At 42.0% G+C, this 17,246-nt stretch overlaps 1 protein-coding gene across 2 annotated transcripts in view; it reads right to left on the bottom strand.

The window, feature by feature from the left end:
• Window positions 1-299: 299 nt before the first annotated feature.
• The window catches only part of fam131ab (family with sequence similarity 131 member Ab), a 55,873-nt gene continuing 38,926 nt past the window's right edge, over window positions 300-17,246 (bottom strand). For both annotated transcript variants that reach the window (XM_055147744.1, XM_055147743.1), the window contains exons 4-5: window positions 7,894-8,025; window positions 300-2,735 (exon numbers count right to left, since the gene is read on the bottom strand). In XM_055147744.1, the coding sequence (XP_055003719.1) occupies window positions 2,131-2,735; window positions 7,894-8,025 (737 nt within the window). In that variant the 3' untranslated portion in view covers window positions 300-2,130. The remainder of the gene's footprint in view (window positions 2,736-7,893; window positions 8,026-17,246) is intronic.

The raw sequence follows: 17,246 nt of genomic DNA on the forward strand, positions 1-17,246 counted from the left end.
GTGGGAACAAGCATGCGGCGGACTTCTCAGAAAAAGTTACATAGTGCAACTTTAATGAAGATAAACAATATAGTATGTCTAAGCTTATTCCCCAAACCTTTTAAAATGGCACTCTCTGTATTTGAATAAAAGCACCAATGAAACGTTCAGAAACTCCGGGCGACACCACGCTGAGTTAAAGGGACGTGCTGCATCAGAGGGAATGGTACTGTACAGTGCAAGCCCAGAGCTCGCTGACATCTTTAATATGAACTGACCCACAACGAGAAACAGGTTTTACACATGACAGAAGAGGGGTGACCATGTCTGTGCTTTCAGTATCTGTAGAAAAGAACAGTTTACTCAAACACTCATGTACAGGAGACAGCGGGTGGGATGGTCCATGGTTTTCCTGAGTTTATGAATGAGTCTCCAGAGAACCTCAGAGCATGTCATGAAAACAGAGGTGGGTACTACAGTCAGAAATGTACTAAAGTGATAGTACTGTTACTTCATTCTCTATAAACGGACAATGCAGAAAATAATGTGCATGCTTTAGGTACACAGTTTTTAATATGCATTGTAATTTTCTGACATCAGAGATATTGTTACTGATAAACTTGACTAACATGAGAATTTTTACAGTAAAAACTACTGTTACTTAGATTTAAAAGTGCATTGTGTAACTTTTCTGTGGAGGGTCCATCAAATGCTTTTCTCCATGCAGATGTTATTGCTTCGTCTGGAATGTCAGGTCAGATCTGCAAAGAAGTGATCTCACTCACAGTTAGAATGCCTCCTTTTCTAGGTATTTTTGAGCTATAAAACCACTATAATTGAAAAAATGTAAAGTAGAACTGTTGTAATGTAATACTGTGGAACATTCCAGGCAAAACAATGACATTTCCATAGAAACAAGCTGGTGACGGACCCCTGATCAAAAAGTTACACCGTGTACGTTTAACATATATCAAGGATAGGTATTTATGTGTGACCCACTTGTACCCAAGTCTGCTTCTGAACATGCTCCAAACCAAATGTGTAGAATAAAAGGCAAAGCTTTTCAGGAGTCCGACAGCATGAAGACAGCATTATGACAGATGGCATCACAGTATCCTCTTTTGAAATAAAAAAATCAAAACTTGTTCACATTTTTCTCAGTAGACAATATCACACAGTGATAATGAAGAGAAGGAGAAATCTACAGCCACATTAGCTTCGTGCAAAAACCACATACACTGGCACGCCAGAGAGGCAAGAGATCAAAGCAAGACGACGCATACAAAAATATAGAAAATCTCCAACACTGCGTTCACAGGAAAGTCTTTCACATCACGTGCCGCCAAACTGCACTAAAGACCACTTCAGGGACATTCTGTGTTTGTCTGCGTCACCATGGCTGCTGCGAGAGTGGTTTAAACATCCGCCAGTCAATAATCAGTGGTTCTGAATAATGTCAACATGTCAGTGATAGAAAACTAGTACAGTAAAAGCATACCCTTTTCCATTGTTCAATTTATGACAAATCTTTTTGAATTTCATATTTAAAATACATACTATACCCTGTCACTTTAAGACATTCCAGCATTAGCTCATAATTAGAAGTGACAGGTGATTTGGCATACAGCAAGCCATGCCAACAGGATGCACGTTTGTCTTGCAGGAGTCGGACGGGGAGAGGCTGCAGGCTCCAGGATGCTTTGTCACCTGCTCCTCTCCCGGGGCACACTGGGACATGATACAAATCGTGCTTAAGACTGAGTCAGCCCATCATTTGCACTTGCAAAACACATGCAGAGAGAGTCAGAGTTTACAGTTCAGTCCTTCAGTCGGCCTCCAGGGGGCGCCTCACTTTGGGAGTCTTTGAGAATAGGCACAAAAACCTATCATTGCCGTACTAAGACTACGAGCAAGTCACTGGACTTGAAAGGGGCCAGTGTTCTTGTTTCACATTGATAAAAAAGATTGTTTGAACGCTTTGAAGAAAAATATGACTGACGTCAGTATGGACAAAGCAGGTACCAATCAGGAAGTGGAAATGTTCCAAGTAAGGCAAAGACGGATGAGTTACGTTCACTCTGAAGTTAAACATGCACAATGTTCAAATGTCTCTACACCTCTTTGTTTGAGTCACAGACCAGAGCTGGACTCTCATTGGCTGTTTGGGTTTCCCACTCGCTCCTCTTCCTCCTCCTCTTCCTCCTCGTCTAAAGACACCACCCCGGAGGAGGCCACATCTGACACCCTTCGGCGCAGGGCGTACTCAGCGGGACTGTCCCCTACTCTGTCCCCCTCTGTCTCTGTGGGACACACTGTGTTGTCATAGTCTTTACAGGGGCTGTCGTCGTCTTCTCCAGGAGACAGGTACGTCTCTGAGTAGGACACAGAGAAAGGAGAGTCCTGTCCCCCTCGTGGTCTCAGGCTCCGCCCCCCTCCGCAGGTGTGCCCCGCCCTCTGCAGACGGGACAGGAGCTCCTCGCCCCCCTGTAGCGCGGACAGGATCTTAGCGGCCAGTTCGGCTGCGTTGCTGTGGGAGTTGTTTCCGCGGTTGCTCCCCAGGTCTCGGAGCAGCGGGTGGTGCTCGTCCAGACTGCAGAGGCTGGAGCACAGAGTGTCTGGAGAGCCCGCTGTGGGGGAGGGCTCCGCACTGCCCCCCTCTCCCCCGGCCCCCTCACAGCATGGGCCCCTCACGGCCAGCTGCTGACAGATCTGACTGTGGATCAGGTCCTTCAGGTACGGAGGGTACGAGGGCACGTCTGCAACACACACAACAAGGATGTTATAATACCATTTATTGAAAATTTTGTCCAGTTTAATTTCACTGTAAAGCAGAGAGCTAATACAGCACATACAAGTGTGATAATACAAGATTCATAGGCTCATGGAAATCAGATATTGTAGCTGTAATGTGCAAAATGAAATTATGAAACAATATTCTGACACTTTGATGTGGCCCTTTTAAACATGGCTCTCTCTCTGTGTTTTATGTGATCCGTTTAGAGTCGTTTAGCAGGAGACTGTGGAGCCTCGGCCTGTGTGGAGGCAGCTAAATGGACTGGACTGAATATTAGCTGTGTCAGTGCAATCAAGATGAAAGCTCTCTGTACAAACACCACACACACGCCACGCTCTGCAGCTTTGTGGGGACATTACACAGACTCACATTCAGATTCTGGAGCTTTACTACCGCATACAAATACTACATACTTACTACTCTAACCTTAACTTAAAGATGCATTGTGTAACTTTTCGGTTGGGGGTCCAACACCTGCTTTTTCCTATCTATATGTCAGTATGACTTTGAACAGCTCTACTTTATATTTATTCAATTATAGCTCAAAAACACCTAAAAAAAACCAGACATGCTGACTGAGTGGGGTTGCCTCTCCAGAGATCTGACCTGTAACTTGGTTTTGTTTGGTCTCCATGAAGATATAAAGGTTTAGTACCATAAACATTCCAGACAAAGCAATAACATCTCCATGGGGTAAAGCTTTTGATGGACCCTGCACCAGAAAAGTTAGACAGGGCACCTGAACTTTAAAATACTGTTGGATATAGGCTTAATATGATATGCATTTTGACTAATATCACAATTACAATTCGATTTGGAAGTTAATTATAAGCTAATCACGTCCAGGAGCATTTGAGAGATTACATAATAAAACCTGAAGGAGACCGCAATCTGGATTTTTTTTTTTTTTCCCCATGCAGAGATCCTTACACCTAAATAATTGCCTCATTTGCAATTTACAAATTACAGCCCTTCAAATTGCTTTCAAGCTTCAGTTGTGATTCTTTAGGTACTTCTAATCTAAAACATGCTGTTGATGTTGTAAATCTGACTGAGACCTGTTATGTAAGGAAAACGGTGAAGACGTTTTTGTGGCTTAAAGATGTAAAAATCTGAAACCTTGTCTAAACGCAGAATAAAAAGTGAAGACGCAGCATCACTTTTGTGTCTTCTGTTCATACCGTCATCATATAAACGTAGCCTGAAGTGGTTTAAAGGCGTACAATGTAATTTTCTAGTAGGGGGTCTGCCACAAGCTTGTTTCCATGGAGATAATATTGCTTTGCCTAAAAGGTTCCACAGTTTGGTATTACTGGTGTTTTACTGCTCAAAAATACTACAAAAAACACACATTCCTATAGTGAGTGACTGAGCCTCTTCACAGATCTGACCTGTAACCTGACCTGCAGGTATTGTGGGCTTCTTTATATGGAAATAGATGTGTTTAATGCCATACTGTGGGGCATTGTAGACAAAGCCATAACATTTTCTTGCTTCCATGCCCTATATTACGCAAAATTGACTCTTCTGAGCTTTAAGCCAGGATACAACGCTGTGTCCTTCCCCAAAATCATACCTGGAGTTGTGTTTTGTTTCATTCACATGTGTCGGAATAACTCTTTGTTATTAATGTGTCTACACCTCCAAAGCTCAAAACGCTCTGTTCCAGCTTATGATGTCATGAAGCAGTAGTTTTCAAGATAAATTTGACCTTTAGTTCCGTAGGGATTGTCAGTTCAAGGGCTGAAATCATCCAAATGATTCTGATGAAGGTGTACGGAGCACTTCCTGTATCACCACACAACATCACAAGGTGGGAATATTAGAGCTCAGCCTAAATATGCAGGGTTTGTGTGTTTAACATGTGTGAATGAAACAAAACACAACTCCAGGTCTGTTTGCGGTGAGGAAACATTAGAACATTGATCTGAAAATAGTGTAATACGGACCCTTTAAGTCCCCACAAGACTTGGTAAACATGCACACACACACACACATACGCGCGCTCGGGCCTCACAGCGCATTGATAACGTGCTCACACCCTCCACGCAGGCCCTGTCTGGCTCTGCAAAGGAAATCATATTAAACTTGCAGGAGGGATATCAAATTGCGCTGAGGAACAAAAAATGTCGACAGAGGATGAAAACTAGGGCACTGGGACAATGGGAGCTCCACAGAGAGAAGAGGAGGAGGAGGAGGAGTGAAAGAACGATGGAGGAGTGGACCAGACAAACAGGATGTAGCTGCTGCAGTGTTGTGGTTTTGGAAAGACTTGAACTGTTGACCCACTATTTTCATGAAGGAAATGAAACACAATAAGATGCAAGCCACTGTGTAAGGTTGCTGTTTCTATATTTGGTGAACTGCGATTTAAAGCAGACCTATTATGCAAAATTGACTTTCCGAGACTTCCCGGAGCATTTAACCATGTTGCAGTTGCTTCCTCTTCTCATTTACCCTCTCCAAGTTGTATCTGGAGTGATTCAAGCATGTCTGACCAATCTTTAATTGCTTATTTTCAAGACGCCATATTGCAGATCAACACCAGTTTTATTTTCTTAATTGGTGATACACGTTGGATTTGGCAGCGTCATGCAGTCATTCTGGCACAAATGAACAAAAATCCACGAGTCGCTTGTGTGATCTGCAGCTTTGTTGTGATTGTGTTTACGGAGATGTCAGCTCTTATTGGGCACCGTGGTTTTCTAACGCAGAAGGACCTGTTTTTTTAATGCTATAATTTTTTTTTTATTGAGAAATGCATACACACTTTACATTAATCATAGTTGATAAGACTTATTAAAACAATAAATCCCACAAGGGCATTAATAGATAGGTAAAGGTGCACAATGTAACGTCTCTGTTGGAGGGCCTGCTACCTGCTCGTCTCCATGGAGATTCAATAACTTTGCCTAGAATATTCTACAGTAGGCCTGTAACGATAATCTTTAAAGCAGTTAATAATAGGATAACTTTTAACAAGCTTGATAACTTTTCGGGTCGTGATCATTTTTGTTTGCATGCTTGTTTGTTTGCTCTCTACCAAAAAGAATGAATGTCAAAAGGCTTCTATGGCACTGTACTGACCCCCCTTGTTTCCTTAGCATAACGATGCTTGAACGAACGTGTCAGCATTGACTATAGATGGATTATTAATGGATTATTAGAGTGGATGCGTGCTCAGGCTGAGTGCAGAAAGCGCCGCTGTCTGTGCGGTTAACATGAAACCGCAACACTCGTGCTGCCGTCAGAGCACCGAAGCCAAATCAACACTAGTGAGTGGGATACGTCTCAGTGGCCCACATGCGTCAAAAGCAGGTGAGCGCGCAAACGACGAGAAGAAATGGCTCATACCCCAGCAGACGACATAAACTCAAATGCGATCAACACAACTAGCCCCCGAGAGAACCTGAAATCCACTGAAATCCCACAAGACACCGACACTATACCAGACGGGACAGCGGCTCCCTCGTAGTGAAACAGGATCATGTGTTGCGGGTTAATACGAACACTTCAAGACCAAAATGCCGAGGCTCACAGCAGCAGCCACAGAGAGAAGAGCCACAATATTCCAATGTAATCAATGAGTAAAATAACTTTTGAGGGCAATTTTGTTACAGAGACTTAAAAATCCATTTTATTTATTGTTTTGGTTGTGTTTGGTTCAACATCAGTTTATTCAAGTGCATTTTTTGTTGCTGTAAACCAAACTACATTAAGCTAGTCTTAGGCTGCGTTCAGACTACAGCCTGAAGTGACCCAAATCCGATTTTTTGGCCCCTATGTGACCTGTATCTGATCTTTTAATGACAATCTGAACGACACAGGTCCAGTTTTTTCAAATGCGACCCAGGACACTTGGATATGTGGTCCTGAAACTGATACATATCTGATCTTTTGACATGCGACTTCAGTGTGAACAGCCAAAGCGCATTCATCCAACCTACACGTTATCAACAAGACACAAACGTCACTATTCTGCGCTGAAGTGGGCGAAAATTGTTAATGAACTCCGTGTCACTGAAGCAAAGCACATCGCCACTCACCACTCTTGGCTACGTCTCCGCACCCACACCTTCCTTTCAACGGACGGATCTCTTCCTTAAAACAAGTAAGTTGTACATGCTCTGGCTCCAGTACGAGAGGAACTTTAAAATCACCAGGTGCTCAGTGCTCTCGTCCATGTTTGGACCACTTCCGTAAACACAGAGCACACTCGCTGTGTCGCTCGTGTCCTCCAGTGCGCATGAGGGACACTTTTGGGTCGTTTAATGTTCACACTGGAGATCACATACAAGTTGCATTTATTTGGAAATGTAAACGACCTCGCAAAAACATCGGATTTCACAAAAAAATTGGAATTGAGCATTAAGCCCTACTGTCTGAAAGTAGCCTTAGTCTACTTCATTTAGGCCTATTGTTTTTAGTTGTCTTGCAGTTCCTGTGTTAAATGTTATTTAGAAAGTAAAGTTTATTGATTTTTGAGAGGGTGTATTTGCATTTTTATTCCATTGTCATTATATTAGCTGAAATTGGTCTCAAAATGTCAATATTTTGTAATAATCATATATCAAAATCATTTCTTGGTCAATTAAGTAATGGTAAATGGCTTTTCTACCTTCAAGGCACTCAAGGACAAGGAACCACCCACTCACCCATTCACACACACATCCATACACCCGTGTACACAGATAATGGAGCGAGGTGCGTTAAGTGTCTTGTCCAAGGACACAACAACAGCATTCATCTGTGGGAGCTGGAATCACAACGATTCACGATTTGACCGCTCAACCAATGATGTTTTTGTCAGGATTCGAACCCGCTAACCTTGGTGTCAGTGGACAATCGCTCTACCAACTGAGCTAAAAAGTGAATGTAATGGCATTTGATGACACCAGGCAAAGAAAAAACATCTGTATTGAATAAATTTGAGATTAATCTAATTCCAGGCAAAGCAATAACCTTTCTGTCAAGACCACAAAAGCGTCTTTATTTGGCTCTACTACCTTAATACAGATTTTTGTAGTGCAGTGGCTAAATCCTCCATAGAAAAGCCAGGTTCTATTATTGGTCGGTGTGAAGCTGCTGTTTACAAACACATGAGGACACATTGCTTGTACCTGTGCTCTGTGTGGACGGCTCGTTGACAGGCAGAAAATCTTCGTCGTATGAGTCATCGTTGGACTCGTCTCCGTCCACAGAAGACCAGGCCCTGAGCTTAGCCTCTGCGATGGCAAACTGCTCCGCCACACCTGCGCCAACACAAACAAATCAACATTATGTACAAATGAACAGAGACACAGGAAGCGGTGACTACGGGGTCGCCATAGAAACAAGATGCGGAGCTAAAGATGGGCTGTGGTCGGGTTGCCAGGTCATGATGCTATTTTTCAGGGTGGTGGCTCACTGCTTGTTTATGATGCTAAGTGCACAGAGGTGAATCAAAACTGGATGTTCACATTTCAGTCGATATTGTGAAAAATGCATTGATTCATGAATTGTACTCTTACTACCAACGTATGGCATTTAGCTCATCTACCTCCACAGAGACAAGCAGGTAATGCCAACAGGTCATGTTACAAAGCAGATCTATAGAGAGGCAACCCTGCTCATACATTGTAAAATCTAATAAGTAGACCTTACTTGAAAAAATCTAAGAAACCAATTACCTTGAAAAATCTGACTGAAGTAGACGGTGAATCTAAAGCTGAGTTTACAAGTAATTCTTCAGTGTAGTGAAGGTGTAGTGTAGTGTAAATCCCTCTTTCATCTAACTAGGCATAGAAAGTTAAATGTACTTCAGTTTTCATTCATAGAACTCATGTTGTGAAACTGTGAAAAAAGTCAGTCAGATCCTCAAATCTGAAATATCTAGTAACCTTTATTTTAAGAGTAAGTTCATCTTACTTGATAAAACCGATTGCCTTGAATTGAACAAGTAAATGTTACTTATACACCATTTAGAATAAGAACAAGTTCTATTCTACGTTAATGACATTTTGATCTGTATCAGTTACACAAGGATTTGAATATTTATTAATCTTTGGAAAAAACGTAGCAAAATTTTTGTTCATCTTAAGTTCAAAACACATCGTAACATGTGTAACAATACATTAATATAACTCGGTCATTCCACGTCAACTCAACCAAGACCCCAAACTTAGGGCTCAAAAAATGCTGGAAGAAACAAAACAAGTGAACAGATGTAATCTGGCACAGACTGAATGAACAGAGGGAGGATATAGAGACGACCCTAGGATGATCAGGGAATGAGTGGCAGCTGTAGAAAAAACAGGGAGGCAGCAAAAGACGGACCGGAACAGACTGGGAAATGGAGCTGGACTTTTGGCATTCAAGTTGACCTTAGTCTAATTGACAAGAAATGTGCTTTTTTCACCCTGAAAGTAAGTGTTACTTTACCACAATAATTAAGATCCACAAATTCATAGTTGTTAGTAAAATAAACAAGCTGAATGCAAGTTAACTATAGTGTTAGATTTTAGTGTAGTAACTTTGAGATATAAGTAGAACTGCTTAATCAGTAGCTCCAGTGTCCTAAAACAAATTGGAAAAGCAAAAGATAAAGTGGTGACACCATTAGGGTGACCCGACATCCCTATTTACCTGGGACAGTCCCAGTTTTGAGCCCTGTGTCTCCTCTTCCAGCAGATTTATACAAAACCAGTGATGTGTCCCAGTTTTGTACAAGAAATGTCCCAAGTGTCCCTATTTTTGACCAGTTTCTTCAAAACCAAGACTAAACCTGGATTACATTAGGTCTAAACCAGGACTAAAACAGGACAATCACAATTTTTGAATAAACTGTTCCCTGCCAACACTAAAAAGGAGCATAAATTGTAATTTGTTTAGGTAAAACACAAAAAATGATCAAAAACATAAAGAAAATGTGACTATACTCATTTACATGTTAGTTGTGAAATGGTCTCTGCAAAACAATTTTCCTTAATTTTGCACTCGTTTCACAATTTTATTTTTAGTAACCACCAAATAACTGGGGATGTCCCACTTTAATACAAGAAATGTTCCCGGTGTCCCTATTTTTGACCAATTTGATCTAAAGCAGGACTAAACCAGGACTAAACCAGGACTAATTCAGGACTAATTCAGGACTAAAACAGGGCTAAACCAGGACTAAACCAGGGCTAAACCAGGACTAAAACAGGACTAAAACAAGACTAAAACAGGACTAAAACAGGACTAAAACAGACTAAAACAAGACTAAAACAGGACTAAAACAAGACTAAAACAAGACTAAAACAGGACTAAAACAGGACTAAAACAGGACTAAAACAGGACTAAAACAGGACTAAAACAAGACTAAAACAAGACTAAAACAAGGACTAAAACAGGACTAAAACAAGACTAAAACAAGACTAAAACAAGACTAAAACAAGACTATTATATTTTTGACTAATCTGATCCATGCCAATAAAGGGGAGCAAAAATTGACAATAGTTTTGCCAAAATACAGAAATCCGTGTTTGCAAATGACCATAAAGAAAGAAAGGAAAAAAAAAAGCAGCATCAGAAGTCCCTCAGATTACTGTTTTATTTATACCAACTGTCCCAACCTGAGTGTGTCCCAGTTTAGAATTTTGAAAATCTTGTCACCGCAGAAAACATTACAACTAGAATTAACATTAGAAAGCCTCATTTGCCTTATATGTGCTACAGTATGATGGGCTCATTTATAGTTAGGCATTTATGCTAATAGGCTGTAGTGACATTACCCTGGGTGCTCATCTACATTGATATGGGTGACACGTGTGACATTACCATCTGTGCATTCTAACATATGACAAACACTGGGAGCTGCTTCACAACGGCCACCTATGTGTGTGAAGGTCAGAGGTGCTGTGTAAAACCCTTGTAACATACCACTGAATTCATTAAACATCCACATGTGAAAGGAGCACGTGTGGGGGGGTATTTATTACAAGGTGGAGGCTAAAACCTACACATAAACACAACATGGGGCCTGTCTCCTGTATGGACAAAGATCAGACCCCCCTGATTTAAATCCATTATTACTTAACATGATTCACAGTTCACATAGTAGTAGGAGTAGAAGTAGTTCTTTAAAAGGTGGACTGCACAACCTTTCTGGAGGAGGATTCGCCACCTTGTCAAGAATGTTTCACGGCACCTTTCTATTTCAAGGGAGACAATTACAGGTCAGATTGTTGTCATTTTTGAAGAACAGAAACACCTTTAAGTATACATCCTAGATAGATGTGTTTAATGTCATTCCGCGGAACATTCTAAACAAAGCAACAACATGTTCACGGAGACAAGCAGATGGTGGACCCTCCACCAGAAAGGTTGTGCAGTCCACCTTTAACAAACTACTACTACTACTACTAACCTTAACCCTAGTGTCAAAGTACTTGAGACTGATCTTGGTCTCGAGACCTGCCACGAGACCATTTTTTTGAAGCCTCTGTCTTATCTTGCACTCAATCGCGCTTGGATTCGGTCTTGTCTCGGTCTTGAAGGCGCTTGGACTCGATCTTATCTTGGTCTCGATCTGACACTCGACGAGTGATAAAATAGAGACAGATTTATAAAAACATTGATATATATGACGAAATATATATCAATTGTAAAATAACTTAAAATATGAATAAATGTTTATTTATATAAAAAATTACAAAGATGATCTCGATTTGGTTTCGATAGACTGTGGTTTCGGTCTTGTCTCGGTCTCAACTCTCAGCTCTTTGTCTTGTCTCAGTCTCGGCCTTTAAAAGTCTCGGCCTTGTTTCAGTCTCGACCCTCAGAGGTTTTGGTTTTGTCTCAGTCTCAGCCTTAAAAAGTGTCGGTTTTGTCTTGGCCTCGACCCTCAGAGGTCTTGGGCTTGTCTCAGTCTCAGCCTTTAAAAGTCTCGGTTTTGTCTCGGTCTCAACCCTCAGAGGTCTTGGGCTTGTCTCAGTCTCGACCTTTAAAAGTCTCAGTCTTGTCTCGATCTCGACCCTCTGAGGTCTTGGTCTTGTCCTGGTCTCTGAACCCTGTGATCTCAGACTGGTCTTGGTCTCGATTAGTGCAGTCTTGACTACAACACTGCTTAACCGAACCCTTAACAAATTTTACCCATATCTAAACTTTGAATCACGTTAAGTAATAATGGATTTACGTCAGGGGAGTCTGATCTTTGTCCATGGACTTTCCAAGAGAAAGTCGAACAATGCACCTTTAAGGATAGGGTAGGGTGACCAGATTTTAAAAATTCCAAACTGGAACACACCCGGGTTGGGATGGTTGTTATAAATAAAATTGTGTAAAGACTACCTACTTGTCTCTGTGATGATGTTATTGTTTTGTAGGGAATAGTCCACAGTACGGCATTAAACATATTCCTTCAATTAAAGCTGTTTTTATTGGTCAGAATTACCTAGAAATGCATTGTTAACTTGGCGGTGTGCTTGTTTTCTTGGAAATAGACACGTCCATATCATCGTACATTCCATGCAAAGTAATAACATCTCCATGGAGACAAGAAGTAAGTGGACCCTCGTCCAAAAAAGTGACAGAGTGCACCTTTAAAATAACCCTTTACTAATAGGCTACTTCAAAATAATTGTAATTTCAGTTTTTCTCGCATACTGAAGCAGCCCTAGCACTAGTATAAGCTTTCTGTGCAGATCCCCCACCATTCTCAGTCTGTTTTGTATTCCAGCTGTTCATTCACTGCTATCGAGCCTTTTGCATTGACTGACACCGCGCCCTGACATCTTTAGGTCCTCTACTGCCTTGTTCCTCTTCTCTCTCTGTCCTCATTCTGATTTAAACCCTCCTCTCTCTTCTGCCTCCTCTCCAGTGCGGTGTGTCCCTGTAGTGTCTCATGTATGGCCCCAGAGAGAGCCATTGATCCTCTCATTCATCCTCCACTGCGGCTTTTGGACCTCGCACATTCTAACTCGAGTGTTTTGGAGATTCATAGCACGCGTAGCTCTTTAGGTGTGTTATAAAATATTAAAATCTCCTTGACTTCACAAACTGGCCTCACCTGCTGCGTCTGCGATGTGTAAGCGTCTGACATAATCATTATATTATGGTTATCTGTCAATATGTAATAAACTATAATGCTTTTTTTTCACCATTTTCAATATTAACTAACTTCAGTAGTTTAAAGGTGCACTATGTAACTTTTGGAGATGTTATTGCTTTGTGTGCAGGATTCCAAAGTGTGGCATTAAGCTTATCAATCTCTGTAAAAGATAAACAGGAGACACCACCAGGCCAACTTACAGGTCAGATCTGTGAGGAGGCAACCCCGCTCACAATCAAAATGCTTTTTTGAGGCATAAAAACATCCATAATTGAATAAATGCATCTTACATAAGTTTAATGTCATATTGGGGAACATTACTAGCCTGATTCATCAGCCAGTTTTACTTCGTTTCACTTCGTACAAACTGTCTGACCTCGCAGCCGGGTCATTTTTATCATTTAACCAATCGCTGCTATTTGGTCGTGATGTATGTAATGCGCCGCTAACAGGGCTAACTGGTATATTAAGCTTTTCCCAAATCCCCGTAGAAAGAAGGGCAATAACGTCTTTCCCCTTGATAAAATTCACCAAACAGTCTCTTTATTCTGGCTTTAAAGCCTCGATCTTGGGAATAGTTGACAACACTGAATATATCACTCTTTGCTGATTGACTGATGCCCAAACTTGCACTCTGGGGTTTTTGCGAAACGTCTATTGTATTTTGATTCCTGATCTAGTTGCTGGAGAGAAATGAAATTGAGTGGAGGCACTAGGTGGTGCCAGCCTGGCTAGAACATTACAGGCAAAGCAATAGAATCTCCATGGTAGTGCACCTTGAAGTACAGTATTATTTGTAGAGCCCGACCAATATTGGTTGGCCTGTATTATTGGCTGATATGGGCACTTCGAGTCATATCGGCTATCGGCCTAAATCTTGCTGATATGGGCCGACAGTTCACGTGGGCATGTTATACCTCATTATAAAGCTTAGACTCTCTATATTATGTCCACTGATTCAATTTACAGACAGATAAATGTACTAATATGTGGCTCCTCATCAGTATTTATCAGAGATGTAATTTGTCTGTGTCTGTGACGCTGTACTACCCCTGAAAGCACCTCCAGAGTCATGTCACTCACATGTGCTTGCTTACACACGATTGTTTTGAGTCAGGATTGAAAGGAAACTTATTTGTGTAGACTTGTGATCTGAGAGGTGCTTGTGTGAGCGCTGAGTGTTGCCAATGTGTTGGTTTTTAAAGCTACTTTTGATTCTTTCTCATTGTTTTGTCTCATTGCTGTAGCTCCCACACATAAACACGTTTTCTCTTCCATTGTCCTACTGTAAAGTGTCAATAGTGGCTATGAACACGTTACTAGACACGCATTTATATGTAAATGAGCAGTGAATAGAGGTGTGAATGATCGGCATTTACACATATGATTAATTACAGCGGCGCTAAAGGCTGATAGCGGCAGTTTTTCCTTTCTTTACTAACTAGAATGTGATGCAAAAATGCCATTAGGCCGACCTACTGTCTATAAATATGACTGTAAAGAGTCAAAATAACAGTAAATGTTGCCTAAACAAACCCAATTTAAAATCCAGTAGAGCCAGACCTAAGTTTTATAATCAATTGAAGCTTTATAGTGAATTTTTACATCAATATATCGGCTTTTATATCGGCTACTGGCACCTCCAACTCCCATTTTATTTGTATCATATTGGCTACAAAAAAATTCATATTAGTCGGGCCCTAATTCTTTGTTTTTAACATCTTAAGAGACTTGAAATGTACAAATATTTCTTCCTTGGACCATTTTGGACTGTGAACACCACCCACGCTGCAGTTTTAGAGAGGTTAAGGTTAAAACACAGTTAATTATTTCCAGTATTCTTCAGAAGCTAGGTTAAAAAATCCCCAGATGGAGAAATAGCAACTTCGCTACAAAAAGAGGGACTAGGCCTGTCATGGTAAGTACTATATCGACTTTTGGGGTTTTTTGGGGTTCAGTATTTATCACGAGTACAGTTTTTTGCCATTTCTATGCAATAACGTAAGATTGGAGCTGTAGAGAGTAGATTAACTTCTATGGTTATTATTAGTTAATTTTGCAATTCATTTGTTGCAGCTCATGCTGTATAAAGATTTTACTGGGATTATTCTGCTTTGTATCAGTGGCATAGTAGCAAGAAGTTTCAATATTATCATGTATCTTGATATTTCTTTGTGATATATCACTGTTGAACATATCATACTGCACTGGAGCAGTTTGCAGCCGAGTGTGAAGCGGCTGGGATGAAGATCAGCTCTTCCAAGTCCAAGGCCATGGTTCTCGACCGGAAAAAGGTGGCTTGTCCTCTCCGGGTGGGTGGAGAGTCCCTGCCTCAAGTGGAGGAGTTCAAGTATCTCAGGGTCTTGTTCATGAGTGAGGGGAGGATGGAGTGTGAGATTGACAGGCGGAATCGGTGCAGCGTCGGCAGTGATGCGGTCGCTGTATCGGGCCATTGTGATTGTTGTAATGAAGAGGGAGCTGAGCTGAAAGGCGAAGCTCTCGATTTACCGTCAATCTACATTCCTACTCTCACCTATGGTCATGAGCTCTGGGTAATGACCAAAAGGACAAGATCGCGGATACAAGCGCTCGAAATGAGTTTCCTCCGCAGGGTGGCTGGGCACTCCCTTAGAGATAGGGTGAGGAGCTCAGTCACACGGGAGTAGCTTGGGGTAGAGCCGCTGCTCCTCCACGTCGAAAGGAGCCAGCTGAGGTGGCTCGGCATCTGTTCCGGATGTCTCCTGGACACCTCCCTGGAGAAATGTTCCGGGCACGTCCCACCGGGAGGAGGCCCCAGGGAAAACCTAGGACACGCTGGAGGGACTATGTCTCTCTGCTGGCCTGGGAACAACTCGGGATCCCCCCGGACGAGCTGGAGGAAGTGTGTGTGGAGAGGGAATTCTATCAGGCCCTGCTCAGACTGCTGTCCCCGCGACCCGGCCCCAGATAAGCAGAAGATAATGGAATAGAATGAAATGGAACATATCGTGACAGGCCTGAGGGGAACTCCATACTGAAAAACAACCTTAGAATCAGACCTGGATTGCTAACCACAATCATAAGTGAGTCATTACTGTCGTCGTTTGTCATGTTTATAGCTCATAATTGAATGATACTAATAATGTATTGGATTTGTACAGAGCTTTGTAAGACATTCAAAAGGCTTTATAGTGTATTTTTCATTCACTCCACACTCCTATTGTCACTCCAGTTGCCCTGGGGCAGACTGATAGAAGAGAGGCTGCCAATCTGCGTCATCAGCCCCTCCGATCTCACTCGCTTCATTTTGTTTCATAGCAATAATGAATGAAACGGTTTTGAACTCCGAAAGACTAGAGCGTAATGGTAAAAGAGCTGCAGTAAAATGGACGTCATCAGAGAGTAGAGATAAAGGTCTTTGAAAAGCTATAGGAATCACTGGAAGATGAATAACCCAGAGCAGAGGTGGTGCACACACACAAAAAAAAAGTGCTCCGTCATGGTGGATGTGGCCACGAGCAAAACCTCACTGTGCAAATTAACCTTGGGAGTCTGAAGAGAGAGAGAGAGAGAGAGAGAGAGAGAGAGAGAGAGAGAACAGAGAGAGAGAGAGAGAGAGAGAGAGAGAGAGAGAGAGAGAGAGAGAGAGAGAGAGAGAGAGAGAGAGAGAACACAGAGGAAGAGGGAGAGAGAAATGAAGAGAGAGGGAAGAGAGAAAGAACACAGAGAGAGAGAGAAAGAGAGAGAGAGTGAACAGAGAGTGCAACAGAGGGAGAAAAAGGGAGAGAGAGTGAGAAAGATAACAGAGACAGAGGGAGAGAAAGAAAGAACACAGAGGGAGAGAGAGAGGGAGAAAGGGCAGAGAGAGAGAGGGAGAAAGAGAAAGAACACAGAGAGGGAGGCAGAGAGAGAGAGAGAGAGAGAGAGAAACACAGAGGAAGAGGGAGAGAGAGAAAGAACACTAAGAGAGAGTGACAGAGTGTGAGAGAAAGAAAGAAGACAGAGAGAGGGACAAAGTGAAAGAACACAGAGAGAGAGAGGGAGAGAGAGAAAGAACACAGAGGGAGAGAGAGAGAGAGAAAGAGAGAGAGAGAAAAAGAAAAGGGGGAAAGAGAACAGAGAAACAGAGAGAGAAAGAAATAACAAAGAGGGAGAGAAAGAGATGGGGAGAGAAAGCTAGAATGAGATAAAGAGAAGAAGAGAGAGGGGGGAGAAAGAGAGAGAAAGCTAGAGTAAGAGAGAGAGAGCTAGAATGAAAGACAGAGAGAGCTAGAGAGAGAGAGAGAGACAAAGACAGAGTGAGAACAGAGCGCGCGACTAGAGAGAGACAGAGAGAGGGAGACATGCAGAAAGAGTGAAGAGGCAAAATAATGGAGGAGATAGGAGAGTATAGGAGGAGGTTAGAGAGGATCAGAGTGATCATGA

Source organism: Boleophthalmus pectinirostris, unplaced genomic scaffold (assembly GCF_026225935.1).
Source record: "Boleophthalmus pectinirostris isolate CB_2022bp ecotype Guang Dong unplaced genomic scaffold, ASM2622593v1 HiC_scaffold_9, whole genome shotgun sequence".
Classification (NCBI taxonomy): Eukaryota; Metazoa; Chordata; class Actinopteri; order Gobiiformes; family Gobiidae; genus Boleophthalmus; species Boleophthalmus pectinirostris.